At 41.1% G+C, this 15,000-nt stretch overlaps 2 protein-coding genes and 2 long non-coding RNA genes across 4 annotated transcripts in view; 3 read left to right on the plus strand and 1 right to left on the minus strand.

Moving 5' to 3' along the window:
• LOC126982020 (uncharacterized) overlaps positions 1–1,047 on the plus strand; it is a 7,411-nt gene extending 6,364 nt beyond the window's left edge. Inside the window, exons 4-5 of the mRNA XM_050833740.1 lie at positions 1–100; positions 1,037–1,047. The exon at positions 1–100 is cut by the window's left edge and continues 135 nt beyond it. Coding sequence (XP_050689697.1) covers positions 1–100; positions 1,037–1,047 — 111 coding nt within the window. The remainder of the gene's footprint in view (positions 101–1,036) is intronic.
• Positions 931–8,820, plus strand: LOC126982161 (iduronate 2-sulfatase-like). The gene is made up of 8 exons (XM_050834002.1): positions 931–1,189; positions 1,461–1,621; positions 2,118–2,295; positions 2,523–2,665; positions 3,066–3,246; positions 3,908–4,070; positions 7,242–7,360; positions 7,565–8,820. Exons 1-8 carry the CDS (start codon positions 1,093–1,095, stop codon positions 8,398–8,400), a joined length of 1,878 nt encoding a protein of 625 aa, XP_050689959.1. The 5' UTR covers positions 931–1,092; the 3' UTR covers positions 8,401–8,820.
• Positions 4,781–7,111, plus strand: LOC126982162 (uncharacterized). Its single transcript, XR_007734693.1, has 7 exons — positions 4,781–5,042; positions 5,116–5,187; positions 5,257–5,690; positions 5,831–5,964; positions 6,244–6,384; positions 6,526–6,805; positions 7,020–7,111. It is a non-coding gene; the product is annotated as an uncharacterized LOC126982162 (long non-coding RNA).
• LOC126982163 (uncharacterized) lies at positions 8,465–9,663 on the minus strand. Its single transcript, XR_007734694.1, has 2 exons — positions 9,228–9,663; positions 8,465–9,121 (listed from the first exon to the last, which is right to left on the minus strand). It is a non-coding gene; the product is annotated as an uncharacterized LOC126982163 (long non-coding RNA).
• Between the last annotated feature and the right edge of the window lie 5,337 nt (positions 9,664–15,000).

Consider the following 15,000-nt stretch of genomic DNA (forward strand, 5'->3'; position numbering starts at 1 on the left):
TCGATTCCACGCGTGTATGCAAGCTCGGCTCACGTGGACATACCCGACCCGGACCACAGACAACCGTACCCCCCGCCGCTAGAGGGGGCATCCACTGGGGGTAAGAGGGCGGGGGAGGGGTGGAAAAGGGGGGTATGAGGTGTGTGTGTGTGTGTGTGTGTGTGTGTCATTTTGTATATATTTCTTTCCATCCTTCCTCTCTCTCTCTCTCTCTCTCTCTCTCTCTCTCTCTCTCTCTGCCTATCTATCTATCTATCTATTTATCTTATTTTCTCTTTCTCTCTCTTTCAGGTGGAGTGTGTCTATCTCGCCGCCCCCCCGAAGCCGCCTGTCTGTGTCTGTCTGTCTGTCTGTCCGTCTGTCTGTCTGTTTTGTACCTCCTCGCTCCAGTCTGTGTCTCTGTCTGTCTATGGTAACAACAACAACAATAACACTACTACTACTACTACTACTACTACTACTACTACTACTACTACTACTACTACTACAACTACTACTACTATTGCTTTTATTATTATTATTATTATTATTATTATTATTATTATTATTATTATTTTCTTTTTTTCTTCAGATTATTTTGGTGGTGGTCATTTTTTTCTTCTCTTTTTCTTCGTTTTGGTAATTTTTTTTTGTCTCTCTCTCTCTCTCTCTCTCTCTCTCTCTCTCTCTCTCTCTCTCTCTCTCTCTCTCTCTCTCTCTCTCTCTCTCTCTCTCTCTCTCTCTCTCTCTCTCTCTCTCTCTCTCTCATATGCATACATACATACATACATACATAGACACATACATATCCATACATGTCTCTGGACGTCTTGTTTTTAATATATGGGTCTTGTGTACATAAACAAAATGTGTATATTAATAAAAATGTCGACGGTATGGATTTTTTCTTCATTGAGAGCGTGTAGGTAGGCCCCCTTGGTAGGCCCGTAGCCCCCCTGGTAAATATAAACAAACCCTCGTGACTTGCGCTGGCCGCGGTCCATGGCCTGAGCAGCCACAGCCTAACCAGCCCCATAAAACACCCAAGAAGAAGAAGCAGCCCCCTGATACACTGAAGAGGAGGAGACCAACCCCTCCCCCTCACTGGCTGTTATGGACGAGTGGCGTACGTGGCTGTCTTGGTCCACTCGCCCCGCTGCTGAGTCGCTCACAATGGGTCAGCGGGTCGTCCTGGCTCTGCTGGTGCTGGGTGAGGCCTCGTGATGCGTGTGATGTTATAGTAGGATATCAATTGTATGTCATTTCAACTCACGCCAGTATTCGACAATTGTATGCCTAATTCGTGGTGATTTTAAATAATAATAATACATTGATATCCTACCATAACAGTGATGATAAATGATGATTTTTCTGTCTTACTGCGTCCTGACAATGATGAGTAGTTTGCAAGGCTCAGAGATGGTCTTGGTGTATATTTATGTTATCACCTCTTCACTACCTCCCTTGTGACCTCCCCTCAGTGGCGGGGGTCAAGTGCAGGTCAGGTCAGCCTAACGTCCTGCTGATCATCGTGGACGACCTGCGGCCTGCCCTGGGGTGCTACGGGGACACCCTGGCCTTCACACCACACGTGGACGCCCTCGCCTCCCACGGCACAGTGTTCACGAGAGCCTATGCGCAGGTGTGTGTGTGTGTGTGTGTGTGTGTGTGTGTGTGTGGCTGATTGATAGGTTGATTAGGGGACCTTTTACTTGTTATTATATCTTATTATTATTATTATGTCCTTGTATTTATGGTACTTATACTCATACCATACCATTCCTTTTCCTGTTTTTCCTTCTACTTCCATCTCCTGTGTGTGTCTGTGTGTGTCTGTGTGTGTGTGTGGTTGATTGACAGGTTAATTAGGAGACCTTTTACTTGTTATTATATCTTATTTTCTCTCCTTCTCATTTCTTTCCTCTCTCTCTCCCATTCCCCTCCTCCTCCATCTCCATCCCTTCCCTCAACTGCATCTTTCTATTCTCTTTCTATCCTCCTCCTCCTCCTCCTCTTCCTCCTCCTACTGTTTCATTCTCCTCTAACCCTCCACCCCTTCTCTTCCTATCCCTATTCCCTCCTCCTCTCCCATCCTCTACCTCCTCCTCCACCTCACCCATTCCCCCCTCCACCCCCAGCAAGCCCTGTGTGGTCCGAGCCGTACATCCTTCCTCACCTCGCGACGGCCAGACACGACGCGCCTGTACGATGTTCACTCCTACTGGCGTCGGCATGCTGGGAACTTCACCACCCTGCCACAGTACTTCAAGGAGCACGGATACCACACCGCGGCGGCCGGCAAGGTCTTCCACCCGGGTGTGTGTGTGTGTGTGTGTGTGTATACCAGCAACGGGCCAAATTTGTGCCATGATGAAAAATATAAAAAATAGATGATGCACAGATTGATCCCAAATGCGTTGATATGTATTATGAAATGGTTTGCGTGACTGATGATTTTTTTCTCATTTTTCTCGCTTAGAGGGACCATTAAGAAACATGATCCCCGCAGTTACTGGGTTAAAGAACCTAATCAAACTTTGCAGGCATTGTTAGCAACCAGAGCGACGACCAACCCTACAGCTGGTCCGAGACGCCTTACCACCCCCCGACGCAGGCCCACAAGCAGGACCCGGTCTGCCTCGGCGCGGACGGCTCCCTGCACACCAACATATACTGCCCCGTTAAGGTAGAAGCCAGCTATTGAGGGTAGATGAGGCTTACCCAATGTCGGTCCAAGCCTTTCTGAAGCCCTAAGCTGGATCTCTTTTGAAGGCCCACACACACACACACACACACACACACACACACACACACACACACACACACACACACACACACCGCCTATCTGTTCCACAAGTTATATCCTGGTCCTAAGAACTGTAAAATAAATAGATATATGTATTTTTTTGTTTGAATTTGTTTAGTATTAGTGTTTATAAGACTTTGCTTCACCGGGGAAAATAAAGGAATCTTGTCAATATTCCCAATTTTTTTCTTTCTTTCTTTCTTTCTTTCTTTCTTTATTATTATTTTTTTTTTTATACACATCCTAATGCCCCCCCTCACCCTATTGATCCTCCCCTAAGGTATCGGATCAGCCCGGTGGATCACTTCCGGATATTGAGACCACTCGCCACTCCACCGCCTGGCTAGAGGAGTGGGCTGAGAGGGATGAGAGGGCCACCAACGGACCCTCTCAGCCCTTCTTCTTTGCTGTCGGGTATCACAAGCCACACATCCCGCTCAAGTTTCCCAGAGAGTTCCTTGGTGAGGCGACCCTTGCGTTGTGTTGTGTGTTTGTTATTTTCTTTCTCTATTTCTGTTTTATTAATTTCCTGTTTATTTTCTGTTTTTCCTTGTGTTGTGTTGTTTGTTATTTTCTTTCTATATTTCTGTTTTATTCATTTCCTGTTTATTTTCTGTTTTTCCTTGTGTTGTGTTGTGTTGTTTGTTATTTTCTTTCTCTATTTCTGTTTTATTCATTTCCTGTTTATTTTCTGTTTTTCCTTGTGTTGTGTTGTGTGTTTGTTATTTTCTTTCTATATTTCTGTTTTATGCATTTCCTGTTTATTTTCTGTTTTTCTTATGTTAGTTTCTCTCTCTCGCCCTTCATTCAGCATTCCTTCCCCTCCTCCTTCCCTCTCCATTTTCTTTCTTTTGTTATTTTCTTCCTTTCTTCTTTCCCTTTCTCTTCTGTTTTGTTCATATCTTCATTATTTCCTTTCTTTCTCCTTCTCTTCTCCTCCTCCTTCGTACTCTTTCCTCCTTCCTTTTCTCTTTCCTTCCTTCCTCATCCCATCCTCTCTTCCTTCTTCTCTGTTCTCCATTTATTCCTTCCTTTTCTGATTCCTTTCTTATTTTCCTTCCATTCCTTTTCCCTCCATCCTTCCTCCCTTCACTCACCCCAATCCTTCCCTCCCTACCCCAGAGCTCTTCCCAATCGACACGGTGCCTCTCGCCCCCAACCGCTGGCTTCCGAAGGGGCTGCCATCCGTTGCCTGGAACCCCTGGAATGACCTGAGGAGCCGTGAGGACATAGCCGCCCTCAACGTGTCCTTTCCCTATGGTCCAATGCCTGATTTCTATGCTAGGTTAGTATCCCCTTGTATTTCTCATTTTCTAAGTCTGATATTTATGTTAGGTTAGTATCCCCTTGTATTTCTCATTTTCTAAGTCTGATATTTATGTTAGGTTAGTATCCCCTTGTATTTCTCATTTTCTAAGTCTGATATTTATGTTAGGTTAGTATCCCCTTGTATTTCTCATTTTCTAAGTCTGATATTTATGTTAGGTTAGTATCCCCTTGTATTTCTCATTTTCTAAGTCTGATATTTATGTTAGGTTAGTATCCCCTTCAGGTTTGTGCTGTCCGAGGAAAGTGATCGAATTGTTATACTCAAAACAGCCGCCTTCAGCCAGTACCCTCGCCCAGGCCCTATACCCTCAAAGATACCCTTCAGTCTGTGTTTGTTTATGTTTTCTGTCATTTTCTCAGCCTGATATTTATTTTAGGTTTGTTTCCCCTTCAGCCTGTGTTCTTTGTTTTCTTTTTTACTGTTTGGTGTTTATATTTTGTCCGTTTTGATAGTTTTCTGTTTATTTTCTTATGTTTTTTTTTTCTTTCCGCTTGCCGTTGTTTTTTGTTTCATTGTTTGTTTTGGTTTCGTTTGTTTATTAGTTGTGTTTTTTATGTCATGTTTTTCTGTGTGATAGTTTGTCAGTCATTCCTCACTTCTTTCCTTTTCTTATCCTCATTCTTCATTTTTCTCTCTGTTTCTTCCTTCCTCATACTGTCCTCCCTTCCGCATACTGTCCTCCCTTCCATCTCTCCTCCATTCCTTCCTTCATTTCTTTTTCTTCTTTCCTTCCACTCTTCGCTCACCTCCAGTTTAATAATATATCCAATTTAGCATCAAAAACAGGTAAGGAAAGGTTGAATAATAAAAGAGAGACTCATAATTATAACAACTCCAATTTAGCATCAAAAACAGGTAAGGAAAGGTTGAATAATAAAAGAGAGACTCATAATTACAATAACAACTCCAATTTAGCATCAAAAACAGGTACAGGAAAGGTTGAATAATAAAAGAAAGACTCATAATTACAATAACAACTCCAATTCAGCATCAAAAACAGGTAATGAAAGGTTGAATAATAAAAGAGAGACTCATAATTACAATAACAACTCCAATTCAGCATCAAAAACAGGTAATGAAAGGTTGAATAATAAAAGAGAGACTCATAATTATAACGACTCCAATTTAGCATCAAAAACAGGTAATGAAAGGTTGAATAATAAAAGAAAGACTCATAATTACAATAACAACTCCAATTTAGCATCAAAAACAGGTAATGAAAGGTTGAATAATAAAAGAAAGACTCATAATTACAATAACAACTCCAATTTAGCATCAAAAACAGGTAAGGAAAGGTTGAATAATAAAAGACTCATAATTACAATAACAACTCCAATTCAGCATCAAAAACAGGTAAGGAAAGGTTGAATAATAAAAGACTCATAATTACAATAACAACTCCAATTTAGCATCAAAAACAGGTAAGGAAAGGTTGAATAATAAAAGAGAGACTCATAATTACAATAACAACTCCAATTTAGCATCAAAAACAGGTAAGGAAAGGTTGAATAATAAAAGAGAGACTCATAATTACAATAACAACTCCAATTTAGCATCAAAAACAGGTAAGGAAAGGTTCAATAATAAAAGACTCATAATTACAATAACAACTCCAATTTAGCATCAAAAACAGGTAATGAAAGGTTGAATAATAAAAGAAAGACTCATAATTACAATAACAACTCCAATTCAGCATCAAAAACAGGTAATGAAAGGTTGAATAATAAAAGAAAGACTCATAATTACAATAACAACTCCAATTCAGCATCAAAAACAGGTAAGGAAAGGTTGAATAATAAAAGAAAGACTCATAATTACAATAACAACTCCAATTCAGCATCAAAAACAGGTAATGAAAGGTTGAATAATAAAAGAGAGACTCATAATTATAACGACTCCAATTTAGCATCAAAAACAGGTAATGAAAGGTTGAATAATAAAAGAAAGACTCATAATTATAACGACTCCAATTTAGCATCAAAAACAGGTAATGAAAGGTTGAATAATAAAAGAAAGACTCATAATTACAATAACAACTCCAATTCAGCATCAAAAACAGGTAAGGAAAGGTTGAATAATAAAAGAAAGACTCATAATTATAACGACTCCAATTTAGCATCAAAAACAGGTAAGGAAAGGTTGAATAATAAAAGAAAGACTCATAATTACAATAACAACTCCAATTCAGCATCAAAAACAGGTACAGGAAAGGTTGAATAATAAAAGACTCATAATTACAATAACAACTCCAATTCAGCATCAAAAACAGGTAATGAAAGGTTGAATAATAAAAGAAAGACTCATAATTACAATAACAACTCCAATTCAGCATCAAAAACAGGTAAGGAAAGGTTGAATAATAAAAGAAAGACTCATAATTATAACGACTCCAATTTAGCATCAAAAACAGGTAAGGAAAGGTTGAATAATAAAAGAGAGACTCATAATTACAATAACAACTCCAATTCAGCATCAAAAACAGGTAAGGAAAGGTTGAATAATAAAAGACTCATAATTACAATAACAACTCCAATTTAGCATCAAAAACAGGTAAGGAAAGGTTGAATAATAAAAGACTCATAATTACAATAACAACTCCAATTTAGCATCAAAAACAGGTAAGGAAAGGTTGAATAATAAAAGAGAGACTCATAATTACAATAACAACTCCAATTCAGCATCAAAAACAGGTAAGGAAAGGTTGAATAATAAAAGAGAAACTCATAATTACAATAACAACTCCAATTCAGCATCAAAAACAGGTACAGGAAAGGTTGAATAATAAAAGAGAGACTCATAATTACAATAACAACTCCAATTTAGCATCAAAAACAGGTAATGAAAGGTTGAATAATAAAAGAGAGACTCATAATTATAACAACTCCAATTTAGCATCAAAAACAGGTAAGGAAAGGTTGAATAATAAAAGAGAGACTCATAATTACAATAACAACTCCAATTCAGCATCAAAAACAGGTAATGAAAGGTTGAATAATAAAAGAGACTCATAATTATAATAACAACTCCAATTTAGCATCAAAAACAGGTACATAAAAGGTTGAATAATATAGACACTCATTTGTTTCCCTTCCGTTCCTCCTCTCATCGTTGTCGTCATCGTCACAGGTACATCCGGCAGGGTTACTACGCAGCGATGTCGTACACGGACTCTCTCATCGGCGACCTGCTGGCTACAGTTGACCGCTTGTTCCCGGACACAATTGTAGCATTTATAGGAGACCATGGTGGGTTGGTTACTGCTTGGCGTTGTTGTTTTATTGTTTTGTTCATTAACTTTTTTGTGTGTAGGTTATTATCATGGTTGTGTTTGCAAGTCGTCAGCTGATGGAGAAATTTCTTTTTCTTTCATTCTTCCTTGTTTCCTTCCTTCCTTTCTTCCTTCTCTCATCCCTGCCTCAAGTTAGCTCCCCACCTTCTCTCCCCGCCAGGCTGGTCACTCGGGGAGCATCAGGAGTGGTCCAAGTTCAGCAATTTTGAGGTGGCGACGCGCGTCCCCTTCATCATCAGGAACTGGAGGAGGGCCGAGGCTAATGTATCCTTATCCACACCTCATGCTCAGACAACGCCCCACACTCCACCACGGAGACGGACCAAGAGAAGCTCCGCACGGCCGGGGGTGGAGTACAGCGGCCTGGTGGAGCTGGTGGACCTCTTCCCGACCCTGGTGGACCTAGCTGGACTGCCGGCCTTGGAACAGTGCCCCAGCGACTCACACAAGGTCCAGGTCTGCACGGAGGGAGTCAGCCTGAGTCGGATAGTCAACACAAACCAGCAGGAGATTGAAAGAGAAGCAGAGATCAAGAAACATGGCAAAGATAGGGAAAGTTTTGGCGCCAGTAATGTTGAAAGTAATGCGATTTTAAGCCAAAACACAAATTTTGACCATACGATGAAAAACAGACTTATGCCGCCCAAGGAAAGGAACCGAAATATCAAAACCAAAACAGCCGCCTTCAGCCAGTACCCTCGCCCAGGCCCTATACCCTCAAAAAACCCCGACAGCGACCAACCCCACACCAGCGACACCACCATCATGGGCTACTCCGTCAGGACCGATCGCTTCCGCTTCACGGCCTGGCTAAGGTTCGACAACATTACGTATCGACCTGACTGGGACCATATCGTAGCGGAGGAGCTGTACGACCACAAGATTGACCCCTCGGAAGATCGTAACTTGGTAGGGAAGGGATCGTATGCGCGGAAGAGGAAGGCTTTGTTTGGGGTCTTGCGTGGAGGGTGGAGGAGTGCGGTGAGGTGGAGGTGACTGTGTGTGTGTGTGTGTGTGTGTGTGTGGAAGAGAGAGAGAAGGAAGGAAAAGAAGAGAGAAAGGAAGGAGTTATGAGAGAGAGAAAAAGGAGAGGAAGAAAGATATGAAGGAGAGAAGGGAAGCAAAAGAAATATTTATAAGGAGAGAAGAGAGGGGAAGGGAAGAGGAAGGGAGAGAGAGAACGAGAGAGCAAAAGAAGGATATGGAAGAGAGGACGGAAGAAGGAAGGGAAGGAAATATATGGAAGGAGAGAAAAGAGAAAGAAAGATGGAGTTATGAGAGAGAAAAGGGATAGGAAGAGGAAGAGAGATATGGAAGAGAAGAAAGAAGGAAGGGAAGGAGAGAAGAAAATGTGTGTGTGTGTGTGTGTGTGTTAAGAGAAAACTGTAATGTAAATAAAATTGTCATATACATTTCTATCCCCATTTATTATTCTCTTCATTTATTTCCTTTCTTTTCTTGAGATGTGCAGAGGAAAAAAGACCTATAGCCATGTCTTAATAAGGAAGAAGTCAGCTTGTACCAATGAAGACCTTGCCATACCTGTACTAACAAGGACCTAGCTAGCCTGTAACAATGAGGACCTATAGCCATACCTGTACCAATAAGGACCTAGCTAGCCTGTAACAATGAGGATCTATAGCTATACCTGTACTAATAAGGACCTAGCTAGCCTGTAACAATGAGGACCTATAGCTATACCTGTACTAATAAGGACCTAGCTAGCCTGTAACAATGAGGACCTATAGCCATACCTGTACTAATAAGGACCTAGCTAGCCTGTAACAATGAGGACCTATAGCTATACCTGTACCAATGAGGACCTAGCTAGCCTGTAACAATAGGAAGAAGCCAGGCTATTAATAAGGAAGAAACATATATAGACAGGACACATATAGGACCCAATAACCTCATGAAAGAAAATTGACCAAGAACGAAGATACATTAGGATTCTATAAGTATTAAATTGCTATATATATATTAGATGGTGACCCAATTTTAAACTATTACTGTGTGTGTATTTGTGTATTATTATTTTTATTTTGGGGGTAACCTGTCTACTTTTTCACTTTTATTAGATTTATTTACTACGTCATTCTACTTCTGCTACTTTTCATTTACTCTACTCTTCTCCTCCATCTACTTAACTACTTTTCCTCTTACTTATAATCTCTACTACTCTACTTGCTACTTTTTCTATATATTTTTATTTACTTTTATCTATTACCTCTACTTTTACTGTATCCTCTATCTACTACAGCTTCTTTATCTACTCCATCTACCTCTTTCTACTTTTATCTACTTTTCCTCTACTTTATCCATTCTTACTTTATCTTACTTTTCCTATCTTTATACTTTCTTCAGGCTATCTATGTCACTGTCTTCTTATCTACTCTATCTATTACCTTTATTATCTACTTTATCTACTCTATACTTCATCTACTTTTCTCTACTTCATCTACTTTTCCTATCTATATACTTTCTTCAGGCTATCTACATCACTATCTTCTTATCTGCTCTGTCTATTACCTTTATTATCTACTTTATCTACTCTGCTTCATCTACTTTTCTCTACTTTATCTACTTTTTCTTACTTTTCCCATCTACTTTCTTCAGGCTATGTACGTCACTATCTTCTTCTCTGCTCTATCTATTACCTTTATTATCTACTTTATCTACTCTACCTCATCTACTTTTCTCTACTTTATCTACTTTTCCTCTACTTTTTCTTACTTTTCCTATCTATATACTTTCTTCAGGCTATGTACGTCACTATCTTCTTCTCTGCTCTATCTATTACCTATATTATCTACTTTATCTACTCTATACTTCATAAACTTTTCTCTACTTTATCTACTTTTCCTCTACTTTTCCTATCTATATACTTTCTTCAGGCTATGTACGTCACTATCTTCTCTGCTCTATCTATTACCTTTATTATCTACTTTACCTACTCTACTTCATCTACTTTTATCTACTTTACTCGCTACTGGCTACTTTCCTCTAACTGGCAACTGGTGTTCTCAAGGTCACTCAAGTCAGGTGTTAGTAGTGAGAGCTCCGAGGAGGCAGCGATAGGCCGGACGTCCACGTGAGTTTCCTTCACATTTATCCTCTTTTTAACCTTTTCCCGGCCTTTATTTTTAACCCCCGCCTTCCTAGTGAGAGAGAAGGGTTTTAACTTGATGTGGTAGCGACGGGAGGCTTGAAGTAAACCTCGATCATTGGTAAATATGAATTAAAGAGGAAAAAGTTTTGGATGTGGGCGGGGTGGGCGAAGGGGGAGCGTGTGCAGAGGTCCCACAACTTCTCTCTATTTTAACCCTTTCCCCGCCTCTATTTTTACCCCTCGGCCTTCCTAGTGAGAGTTTAGGGTTTTAAGTTGACAATGGAGCGATGGGAGGCTTTAAATACACGCCATATGGTGAGAAAAAGGAGTTGTAGGAAAAGTTTTAAGATGTGGGCGGGGTGCAGGAAGGGAGAGCTTGCGTGTCAGGGCTAATAAGTTTTCTCAATTTTAACCCTTTACCAGATGTTCCCAATGCTTCCCGCCCTTCCTAGTGAGAGTTTAGGGTTTTAACTTAATATAGGAGCGATGGGAGGCTTTAAATACACGCCATATGGTGAGAAAAAGGAGTTGAAGAAAAAGTTTTAAGATGTGGGCGGGGTGCAGGAAGGGAGAGCTTGCGTGTCAGGGCCAATAAGTTTTCTCAATATTAACCCTTTACCAGGTGTACCAATGCTTCCCGCCCTTCCTAGTGAGAGTTTAGGGTTTTAACTTGATATAGGAGCGATGGGAGGCTTTAAATACACGCCATATGGTGAGAAAAAGGAGTTGAAGGAAAAGTTTTAAGATGTGGGCGGGGTGCAGGAAGGGAGAGCTTGCATGTGAGGGCCAATAAGTTTTCTCAATATTAACCCTTAACCAGGTGTTCCCAATGCTTCCCGCCCTTCCTAGTGAGAGTTTAGGGTATTAACTTAATATAGGAGCGATGGGAGGCTTTAAATACACGCCATATGGTGAGAAAAAGGAGTTGGAAGAAAAAGATTTAAGATGTGGGCGGGGTGTAGGAAGGGAGAGCTTGCGTGAGGGCTCATAATTTTTCTCAATATTAACCCTTTACCAGGTGTACCAATGCTCCCCGCCCTTCCTAGTGAGAGTTCAGGGTTTTAACTTGATATAGGAGCGATAGAAAGCTTTAAACAGACTCATATCACCGGGAAAAATGAGTTAGAGAAAAGTTATGAATGTAGGCGGGGCGCATGTTATACCCAACTGTTGCTTGCGGAAGGAAGAACGTCACGTGTGTCCCCTTCAGTTTTCACCTCATTTTAACCCTTTTCCGGACTTCATTATTACCTCTCGTCCTCCCTAGTGATAGTTTAGGGCCTCAACTTAACATATGAGCGACAGACGGCTTAAAATAGACCTTATATGGGGAGAAAAGCTTGTCCAAAAGGAAGAGTATCATGTGTGGGCGGAAAGGCACCCAACTGTTGCTCGTCGGAGTGTGTGGCCGTGCGTGAGTTCCCTTCAGTTTTCACCAATATTTAACCATTTACCAGGCTCCCCCATTACACCTCTGCCTTCCTAATGATAGATAAGGGTTTGAACTTAACATAGAAGCGACGGGAGGGTTTAAATAGGCGTCTAATGGTGGAAAAATCGATTCTAATAGGAAGAGTATTGGTGAGGGCGGAACGGTAGGGCATTGAAGAGTGGACTTTTGTGTGAGTTCCCTTCAGTTTTCACCTCAATTTAACACTTCACCAGCCTCCCCCATTACACCTCGTCCTTCCCAATGATAGATAAGGGTTTTAACTTGACATAGAAGTGACGGGAGGGTTTAAATAGGCGTCTAAAAGTGGAAAAATCGAGTCTAATAGGAAGAGTATTGGTGAGGGCGGAACGGTAGGGCATTGAAGAGATGGACATTCGTGTGTTCCCTTCAGTTTTCACCTCAATTTAACACTTCACCAGCCTCCCCCATTACACCTCGTCCTTCCCAATGATAGATAAGGGTTTGAACTTGACATAGAAGCGACGGGAGGGTTTAAATAGGCGTCTAAAAGTGGAAAAATCGAGTCTGAAAGGAAGAGTACCAGGTGTGGGAGGGGCAGGTACGAACAGTTGCTTCGCGGTTGACAGTTTCCTCTTTTATCTCCAAGCCTTTTCCAGCATCATGTCACCTCTAAAGACCCCAACATAAGGTCACACTCATTCTTTAAGCCTCCATTCATGTTTTCCACCTGGTGTTATGGACTAGAAGGGAAGATAAAAGGGAGAAATAGGAAAAAAGTTCAAGGTGTCAGCGGGGTGGCAATGGCGCGTGGTTGAGTGGGTCACACTAGAACATAGTTATATTTAGACAAAAATCCCACATCTGTTGCTTCCGGGGGGCGGGGGAAGGGCGGGGAGGCTCCTTACAACCCCTTATTACCATGCCCACACGTGTCAAGGCTGTATTAATGGCTAGACACCCTATAACAGCTATTTTCTGAACTTCTGAAAGGTGTAGGTGAGCCGGCCGCTGTGACATCCTTTTGTAGGTCACGTCGGCTAATTCTAAAGGTCAAACAAGGGATGAATCGTTATTTCTGGAGTGGTTTTTCACGTTCAAGGTACAGAAGAAGGGTCACACTACCACCAGGGTCATAAAACTACCCCTGGAAATGCCTCAAACTCCTATGAAAGCCTTGTTAAATATGCGTTCTTGGGTGCCGGAAAATTTAAAGGTCAATTCTCTCTTGCTTCGACCTCTCAAGTCAACGATTTTCAAAGGTCATAAAAGGGATGAATCGTTTTTCTTGGAGTGGTTTTTCACGTTCAAGGTACAGAAGAAGGGTCACACTACCACCAGGGTCATAAAACTACCCCTGGAAATGCCCTGAACTCCTACGAAAGCCTTGTTGAATATATGTTCTTGGGCGGCTGAAAATTTTAAAGGTCAATTCTCTCATGCTTCCACCTCACGTCAACCATTTTCAAAGGTCATAAAAGGGATGAATCGGTTTTCCTGGAGTGTTTTCTTTGATTCACGGTACAGAGGAAGGGTCAAACTACCACCAGGGTCATAAAACTACCCCTGGAAATACCCACAGCTCCTACGAAAGCCTTGTTAAATATGCACGTTCTTGGGTGCCGGTAAATTTAAAGGTCAGTTCTCACTTTCTGCCACCTTTTACGTCAACTCTTTCCAAAGGTCATAAAAGGGATGAATCGGTTTTCCAGGAGTGTTTTCTTAGGTTCACGGTACAGAGGAAGGGTCAAACTACCACCAGGGTCATAAAACTACCCCTGGAAATGCCCTGAACTCCTACGAAAGCCTTGTTGAATAATTGCGCTTTGGCGGCTGAAAATTTTAAAGGTCAATTCTCTCATGCTTCCACCTCTCACGTCAACGATTTTCAAAGGTCATAAAAGGGATGAATCGTTATTTCTGGAGTGGTTTTTCACGTTCAAGGTACAGAAGAAGGGTCACACTACCACCAGGGTCATAAAACTACCCCTGGAAATACCCACAACTCCTACGAAAGCCTTGTTAAATATGCACGTTCTTGGGTGCCGGTAAATTTAAAGGTCAATTCTCACTTTTGCCACCTTTTACGTCAACTCTTTCAGGATCATAAAACTACCTCTGGAAATGCTCTGAGCTCCTAAAAAAGCCTTGTTAAATGTGTGTTTGGTCGATTAGAAGCGCACTGGTGACCTTATCATGCCCTCAGAAGCGTGTATGATTGATAGAAACCTTAAAAAACCAAGCAAGAGGAATTGAAAACGTTCTCGGGACAGGAAAAACGGTTGAACGACGCTATAGAAACCACACGTATATATGAGGGCTGCAGAAACTCTCCCGTGCTCTCATAATTAACCAAACCAAGGACCCGTGGCTATAATGAGGTGGTTAATTAGGCCACGACCCTGCTCCTCGTCATCTCTAACCACTTCTCTAATTAGTGCCACGAGACTCCTCACTCTTATCTCTCTAATGTCAAAGGAGTGGGAGGGAGAGAAGAGGAGGAAGAGGAGGAGAAGGAGGAGATAGAGGAGTGTCACAGTTAAAAATAAATGCTAGTTCTTCTGCACCCACTCACTACAGCTATCGTAGGAGAGAGAGAGAGAGAGAGAGAGAGAGAGAGAGAGAGAGAGAGTTTAAGTGAAGGAAGTCTTATTAGGAGTTATAAAAGGATGCTATATATACCTACGTTACCTTACTATATAACTATCAAAGGAGGGTTATAGAAGCTGAGGGAGAGTTTAAGTTAAGGAAGTATATTGTTAACAGTTATAAAAGGATGTTATACCTTCGATACCTTACTATATAACTATCAAAGGAGGGTTATAGAAGCTGAGGGAGAGTTTAAGTTAAGGAAATATTGTTAACAGTTAAAAAAAGGATGTTATACCTACGATATCTTACTATATAACTATCAAAGGAGGGTTATAGAAGCTGAGAGAGAGTTTAAGTTAAGGAAGTATATTGTTAAGAGTTAAAAAAGGATGTTATACCTACGATACCTTACTATATAACTATCAAAGAAGGGTTAATAGAAGTTTTAGTATATAGTAACGTGTGGACAGCTGAGGGAGAGTTT

Source organism: Eriocheir sinensis, chromosome 50 (assembly GCF_024679095.1).
Source record: "Eriocheir sinensis breed Jianghai 21 chromosome 50, ASM2467909v1, whole genome shotgun sequence".
Taxonomy (NCBI): Eukaryota; Metazoa; Arthropoda; class Malacostraca; order Decapoda; family Varunidae; genus Eriocheir; species Eriocheir sinensis.

Bases quoted from the DNA above. Each gene is read 5' to 3' on its own strand.
- LOC126982161 (XM_050834002.1), top strand. From the start codon at position 1,093: ATGGACGAGTGGCGTACGTGGCTGTCTTGGTCCACTCGCCCCGCTGCT. The intron at 2,296-2,522 runs GTGTGTGTGTGT...CAAACTTTGCAG, and splicing joins CGGCAAGGTCTTCCACCCGG to GCATTGTTAGCAACCAGAGC. The intron at 3,247-3,907 runs GTGAGGCGACCC...TCCCTACCCCAG, and splicing joins GTTTCCCAGAGAGTTCCTTG to AGCTCTTCCCAATCGACACG.